Raw genomic sequence first — 8,226 nt, forward strand, 5'->3', positions numbered from 1 at the left:
TATATATCATCTATATAATATCTATCTATTATCTAATATCTACCAGATTCATCTATATATCATCTAGTTAACCTATATTCATCTAACTCATCTGTTATCTATCATCTATATAATACTTATCATCTTTTTATCTATTATTTATCTGTTGCAGAAACTTCTGGTAGTCAAGAGACCAACAGCCAAGTCAGGTGAAGGAGAGGGAGTTTATTTACATCAGTGGGCTGACACATGGATTATTCCATAATGGTGCCTGCCATGAGCTTAAGTTTGTAGGGAAATTTATAGTAAGCAAACAAGCAGGGCGTTCCAGATGTGTATACCTGCTAGTTAAGCAAGCGGTTACATGCAAACACATGGTTACAAAAGTTCACAAGAATGTAGCATTTTGGCACACAAAGATTTCAATGCTGGATAGATGGTTAATAAACCACTGGGAGCGGGAGCAGATTCCTGTTCACCTTCCTCATTCTTTTATTTCTATCTCATCTTAGGGGTTTTCCGTGGTTCAAGGTTCTTAGCAACTACCTCATTGTAAGTAAATTTCCATTTGTCATCACATATCTAATATCTATCTAGTTCATCTATATATTATTTATTTCATCTATATCCTAATTCATCTGTTATATATCACCTATCTATCATCTATCTACTATCTATCTATCTATCTACCTACCTATCATCTATCTTCTTTATAATTCATCTATCATCATCATCATCTATCTATCTAATATCTATCTAGAACATCTATCTCATACATGGTCTATCTAATTCATCTACCACATAGCTGTCATCTATCAATCTCTCTGTATGCATGTACCCAACTTCAGGGGTGGCTATGCATATTAATCTACTAGAAACAGAGTTCCTGAATTAATGCTTTATACAACAGAGGCATGAATTCCATTAGAAACAGCTACTGTTACCCCGTTTCCATAATTTTGTGTTAGTGACTTGCCTAGAATCACTTAAGCAAGGTTGTTGGCATCTAATTTCTACTTTCCTAGTTTCAGAGTTCTCCTCCTGCATGATAGCTTGCATTTCTGAGATTCACGGGCCCCTGGACTGCCTATTCTTGGTTTTTGTCTGTTAAACTAAGTGCTGCCTCAGAATGCCTCTGTACTGTGAGTTTCCACTTACTGAACTGCAAGCTAATTTAGTATGCAAACTAACTGAAAACCTAATTTGGTGTGTTTTATAATCAATAACTATCTTAGCTAATCACAGCAGACAACTGATAGAACATATTCATGTAAGTCATATCCTGAAAAACAGCCCATCAGGCTGTTTCTGTACCTCACCTCTGCTTTCTGTCCATAATTCTGCCTGTCCGTGCAGTGTTGCTCAGCTCTCTAAATCTCTTCTACTCCAAGGGTTGTCTGGTTTGTGAATCTTTCTTTGTTCAGTTAAACTCGGTTAAGTATAATTTTTCTTCAAGTTTTTCTTTAACTTTCCCTTACTCCGTCATCATCTTTCAGGGAGACTCACCTATGCCAGGAATCTTGTTTTCTGTAACTTACATCCACAAAGAAGCTAAAGTAAGTGAAGACAAATGGACTTTTCAATAACCCATAAGAATATCTATGATTTTATTCCATATCTGTCATATGCCAGTGTTTCTGTATATTTTCTCCAGTTCTCTTAAAACCACTGATCATGAGGAAAACCTTGGAGAATTAGGGAAGGCTTTGCAAAGTGCTGCTTTCTCAGATTAAGTCATAAAAGATGAACAGAGTTAGCTGAGAGGATGTGTGGCCTGGCACACTGGGCAGGTGTTCCTGGAGAGGGAATGGGAGATGAAAGAGCTTGGAGGTGAAGATAAGTGTGACTGACTTGAGAAATGCAGCTCAACTTGATGAGGAACCATAGGAAGTGAAGAAATGGTGTGGCTTGAAGACGGAGGCATGGGTGGGAGATGGGAAAGGATAAAACTAGAGAGCCAAAAAGACCAGAGTGGCTGGAGAGATGGCTCAGCAGTTAAGAACACTAGTTTTTGTAGAAGACCTGGGTTTGTATCCCAGCACCCACATGGCAGCTAACAACTGTCTGTAACTCCAGTTCCAGGGGATCCAACAGTCTCTTCTGTCCTCCGTGGGCATTGCACGGTCCGGGTGCACTTGCCTACATGGAGACAATACATGCATACACATAAAATAAAGATAATAAATAAAATAGTTTAAAAAAACAACAAAAGCATCAAAAATACACCATAAGAGGGCTTCAAAGTGATACCAAGTCTGAACTCTTTCTGGGGGCAATTTGGAGATGCCCAGTGCATCTTTTTGGCATGTTATTTTAGTTACAGTGAAGAAAAGTGGTTTGAATGAATAAAATTGAAATATAGGTATAGAAATGGAATAAAGGATCCACATGGGACCTAAAAATTAAATAATTATCTATGCACTTTCACAGTCATTTATACATTCAATGACTATATTGAATACCTTCTGGATACAAAATATTTGCTAAATAAATGTTAAATTATTATAAATTAACTATTATTTATTCAGTCCCCATTATGTGTAAGGTATGGCTAAATGCTTTTTAGAAACAATGAAATTAATTTCTTTTTCTGAGACAGGTTCATGTTATATAGCCCAGTCTGGCTTTGAACTCTCTATTCTTCTGCATCTTGAGTGCTAGGATTACAAACACATGCCACTATGCCTCTTAACAGGTGAGGAAACAGAAGCAAGCAGAAGTTGTGCATCCCAGTGACATTACTACTTAGTGAAAGAGTCAGAATTTGATCATAGGTCAGTGTGACATCCTGCCAGATCTGTCATGCTACTCAAAGAAACATTTCACACATGTAAGTTATGATTAACAGTCTCCAAAATCCAAAAAGAAAAAACCCAGTAGGATACTTTGTACTAACTAAAAAGTTTTAATCATCATACATGGACCAATTGGCCTAGATTTTCATAAAGAAATTACCTTTGCTTTACAGGCAAACAATTTTATATATCTCTGCATGAATAATAATGTAAAAATTGAAGCTCTTAAGTCTCAAATCGATTTGCATTCCAAGACTTTTTTCCACCATTACTCCCAGTTCTGTGTCCATTCTTCATTAATATAGATATTACTAAAGGATACATTTGAAATAGGAGATAGGAAGATGCATGCTACAATAATGCCAGACTTTCCAAGGGAAGACACTCTGAACTTGTTTGTCTGAGCACATTTTATTTGGGGTTCGGTATGAATTTTCAATAGATGCTTCTCAGATAAGAAAGCAGCAATTCAAATGCAATTATATAAACAAGAAGATCAGAGGGGAATTATCCTGAAGGGTATAAAATGAGCAGAGTCTGGGTCACCACAGCATCTGCCCTCTAGTGCAAAGCAAGGTAGGTGCCTACATGGAACAGGACCTGTGAAACAAATGCTTTTGTTATCGTTTTCTTTTACTTTCTACAATTGTAGCATTTATTTAAACACTGAAAATGCTGAGAGAGAATTTTCTTTAATAGGCTCTGATATTTTTAATTATTGCTCCAAACCATTCAGAAGGGGTGAAAGTGAGTGAACTGCATATATAAGGATAAGGTGAAATTCCATTGACTTAAGGGATAGAAACAAAGGTCAGTTTCCTAATGAAGGATGGAGGGTGTGCATGAGCTTTTCCTGTTTACTTTTCTATTTAAATGTTTTTATTACTTGAATAATCTGTGTATTAAAGCTTTTTAAGTACTAGTGGCCATCTTTGCTGAAAATATACTTCTTGGGAGTTTTAGAGTAAATTCAGTTTTGAGTGCCTGCGGGGATACTCTATATTACAAGATATTTTTAGTTATTTAATAGTGAAATAGTGAATAGTGAGTATCCAATGCACATATTTTATTAATATAGTACATTTTTTTCTGTCTAGAAAGATATTCTGCTTTAGTGAAGTTCTGGGATTGTTCCAAGAATGGAAAATTGATTCATTTTATTGTATAGTAAGGAATTTAGATAGAAGAGACTGGTGATAGGTATTAGCAGAGAAAAGAAAGGTGTGTTTAATAATGAAAGCAGTAAAAACAAAAAGAAGAAACTGAGGAGAAAGGGGTAAAGAAAAGAACACAGAAGAAAAGTGTCCGGAAAAGGACGCTACCAACACTGATTTGCACGGCGTGGTGTAGTGATGCAATTTTTCGTGTAGGATTCACGTGTATTGTTTTACTCTTTTTATGATTTTAGAAAGTATATAGAGAAATAAAGTCACAAGATATTAGTTTCAACCACAATTAGGTCTAAGAGCAGAATTTTAGATTACTAATTCTTAAACCAGTGTTCTGATACTAATTTAGCACAGAATCACAGATTATTTGTGCTACGAAGAATTTCCTGATCATCTTTTGATGTTAAGCTCTCCTTTTATAGCTGAAAAAATGAGGTACAGAAAGATTATAGAGGTTAAGTTTTACTATTTCCAATAAAGAAGTGAAAGAGAAAGAATCATTTTTATTCTTCATATCTGCAGCATTGTATAACTACTATGACTGGTAATTCAGTCCTTTTCAAGACATTTTGCTTTATTTAGTTTAAACTTCTACATTTATAAGAGGACTTTAGCAATAGTGTCACTCATGAATAGGACAATGGGAAGAGTTATAGCATAATTTTTTCATCTTACTTTTAAAAAAAATCAATTTTGTTACTTTTTAAATTGGTGTGTGTGAATACCACCCATGTGTGTGAATACCATTCATGTGTGTGTATGAATACCATCCATGTGTGGGTTTCTGTAGGGGCCAGAGGCATTGTATCCCCTGGATCTGTGCTGCTAACATAATGGAATGAACTGAATACTATGGAGGGAACACATATTTATGAAACACTTGAAAAAAAATCACAACCCACCATCAAGGAATTCTTGTGGTTGCAAGCTGGGATAGCATCCTAGCCACAGAGCAGGATGCTTTGCATGTGAGGCTGGGTATGTGTGAGATTCAGGGTTCAGTCCCTAGCACTGCAAAAAAAAAATAAAATAAAGTCACAGGAATCCTTATGTTTTCACTTTGTAATGCAAACAATAAAAAATGCTTCAAGAATGCTCAACCACTCAATGACTTATTTAATGGGGTCTACCATGAAACACTTCTTCCAAAAATGATTTATCTCACCTTTGATAATTGTGGGTGTCAGTCAGAATTTGGACTCTCTCAGAGCGCTTAGAACAATCTGTATTTTTATACTCGTGTCCACATTTAGTTCCTCCATGGAACTGTCAGTCCTTTGGGTCAAGGACTGTACTGTATCCATTTTGGGTCTCCCAGTGCTTGGCTCAGATGTTCAATCCACGTTCATTCAATTTCTCTACAATTCCCATGCTAGGAATAAGATACTGATTGGAATGACTACTAATCCTTAAATGTTGATATTTGGAATAAATCCTTAGTAACCTATGCAATGCTTTCATTTTGTCTTATAAATTTATTGAAGATAAAATTCTGGGTAACTGAGACTGGCTGTTCAAGGTTTCAGTAGATAGAGATTTTAGCGTATGCAGTTTTAAAATGTTCTTGAGATACAACTGACAGATGTAAGAAAATCTTGGTACATTTCTGATGAATGAATAAAATGTTTAGTGAATAATATTTTTTTCAGTTTTTTACATTTTGGAGGGCATGTACCACAGCACGCATATGTGTGTGTGGGGGGGGGGTGTGGGGGTGCACCTTAGCATGCTTGTTGGGGTCAGAGGAAATCTTGTAGGAATAAGTTCTCTTTTTCTACCATCCATCAGGATCCCAGGAATTGAACTCAGGTAATAAGGCTTGCACAGTACTCACCTTTACTTGCTGAGCCATCTTGCTACATGGTAAATAATCATTTAATAGAATAAGCAGACAACTTTGTGTTTATGGATACCACTATTGCTCCCGTAAGCATATATTTTCTTTGCTGACAATGATACTTGAGAAGAAGAAAAAATCCAAACATACCAAGCCTGCTGAACAATATTAGTAAAATGAAAAAAAAATCTTCTTAATCTTTGAGGTGATCAACCTACATCCAAAAGTCTGAAATTTGATTACCCTCTCTCAGTAGCAGAACCAAAATATTTATAAGCCATAACATCACCTAGATTATTACAGTGCTCAACCCATAGCGAGCAGTTTCTCCAGTAGACAGGCTCTGATGAGCACCTGCTCTGCTGCTGTCTGGGGTTCAGGGGTCCCTCCATCACCTTCCATACAGCCAAAGATGTTAATGAATCTGGACAACTGGTGATGAATCCGCCATTCTTGGCTTTTACTCTTAGAGTGTGAAACTGTGCTTTGTTTTGGCCTCTACATGCTTTTAAACAACGAGTGTCATACATCTTCTGTATTCCAGTGTTAAAAGAATATTCCAAGGATTAAGAAGGGGGTTTCTAATCCCTTAACATCAGTAGCAATTTTACATGAGCTTTTCAGGACTTTCTCTAACCTGATATCTTCTTGACTAGAGGCAGGTAGAATTACGTGCAGGCTATGCATAAGGATGGTGATAGAATTTGCTTATATTTTTTTCTTAGTTTCTTTCTCTTTGTGATTATGTAAAAGGTATGCTGGCCTTTAAGCTGTTGAACCAAAGGGTTTTTTTTTTGTTGTTGTTGCTTTTATTTTTATTTTTCAGAAACTTATAGTTCTGGGAAAGCTCTTCCTAAAGAATATTTGTTAATTCACTTCTTATAAAAACATACTTTATTATATCTTTACTATTCATTCAAATTATTTTACCCTTAGTTGACAGGAAACTCTCCTTTTTCTGGTGATGCTGCAAGCTTGCATTTCACTTCCCAGGGGAGCCCAATGGCACATGCAGGTCAGACTCTAAAGTGTGAGCTCTAAATTATGGATAAACAGATCACAGACAACTCAAGGCATATTAGTGGGCTTGGGAGTTCTAAATATGCAAAAACACCTAATACAGGGCCTAGGAATAAGCCTTCAATAAATTGTGACTGTTCTTATTATTGGCTATGTGTGTTCATACATATACGTAAGTTTTCCCCAAATGTGCCTCTGAATGTCAGGAAAGGATACATGTAATGGGCTCTGCAATTTTATCTTTGATTCAGCATGAGTGCTATCGTCCTGATGTCCGTGCTTTTTGCTCTTGCGTGTGGGCAAGCAGCATCTTTTTGTATACCAACTGAGTATACAATGTACGTCGATAGGAGAGAGTGTGCATATTGCCTAACCATCAACACCACCATCTGTGCCGGGTATTGTATGACAAGGGTATGTAGTTCTTTGAACTTCTTTTAGGTGTAAATTATATAGACCTAAAGTAGACCATTCATATTTAGAAAGGAAATGTCATAAATCATAACACCATTTTCCAAGTCGAATGATACTGACTCTTTAAGAAGTCAAGTACACCATTTACAGAATTATGTGGATCTACTCAGAAAAATAAGTACAGATTCATTTGTAACAGTTTACTCCCTCAAATTTATTTAAACCTTATAAAAGAGAGGAATGTGTCATTTTTGTCTCTGAAGGATTAAGTATAGCTGTCTTAAGGTAGTATTGGGGGATAAGGCTCAGGAATCTTCTTTTAGTCATATTTGTAACAAAGGGCTGTACATAAAGTATATAAGCTGGGTTCTGCCTATTGCACTATCTATATGGTCTTTAAAGTCTATCACATTATGACCCCTTTTCTATTCTTCACACAGGATATCAATGGCAAGCTGTTTCTTCCCAAATATGCGCTCTCCCAGGACGTTTGTACATACAGAGACTTCATCTACAGAACTGTAGAAATACCAGGATGCCCACACCATGTCGCTCCTTATTTCTCCTACCCTGTTGCTGTAAGCTGCAAATGTGGCAAGTGTAACACTGACTACAGTGACTGTATACATGAGTCCATCAAGACCAACTACTGCACCAAGCCACAGAAGTCCTATCTGGGGGCATTTCCTGTCTAACTTTAAGAGCAATGTCATTTGCACTCTGGTTAAATGTGTTTACCTGGAATAGAAGTAATAAAATATCATTGTTTCACAATATGTTGTATAAGTTTTGAGTACTATTTAGTCCACAGGCACATCCACACAGGCATTAGAGAGCTTAAGAAGCCTTAGAAGAAGAAATGAGTGGGCAAGGCAGAAAGGTGAAGGTCTAATGGAACAAGAACATGAGATGCCAAGGAAAGGCGGCCCTGAGTAGACTCTCTACCAGAGGACCAGGAGGCCTGTCTTGACATAGAAAGTGAATGTGGTACACTACAGAGTAAGGAAGGGAG

General features: G+C 36.7%; 1 protein-coding gene across 1 annotated transcript; it reads left to right on the forward strand.

The window, feature by feature from the left end:
• Positions 1-3,283: 3,283 nt before the first annotated feature.
• Positions 3,284-7,994, forward strand: Tshb (thyroid stimulating hormone subunit beta). Its single transcript, XM_008834013.1, has 3 exons — positions 3,284-3,350; positions 7,052-7,214; positions 7,655-7,994. The coding sequence occupies exons 2-3, from the start codon at positions 7,053-7,055 to the stop codon at positions 7,907-7,909; spliced, it is 417 nt and encodes a 138-aa protein (XP_008832235.1). The 5' UTR covers positions 3,284-3,350; position 7,052; the 3' UTR covers positions 7,910-7,994.
• The last annotated feature ends 232 nt before the right edge of the window (positions 7,995-8,226 follow it).

Source organism: Nannospalax galili, unplaced genomic scaffold (assembly GCF_000622305.1).
Source record: "Nannospalax galili isolate Female #2095 unplaced genomic scaffold, S.galili_v1.0 scaffold475, whole genome shotgun sequence".
Lineage (NCBI taxonomy): Eukaryota > Metazoa > Chordata > Mammalia > Rodentia > Spalacidae > Nannospalax > Nannospalax galili.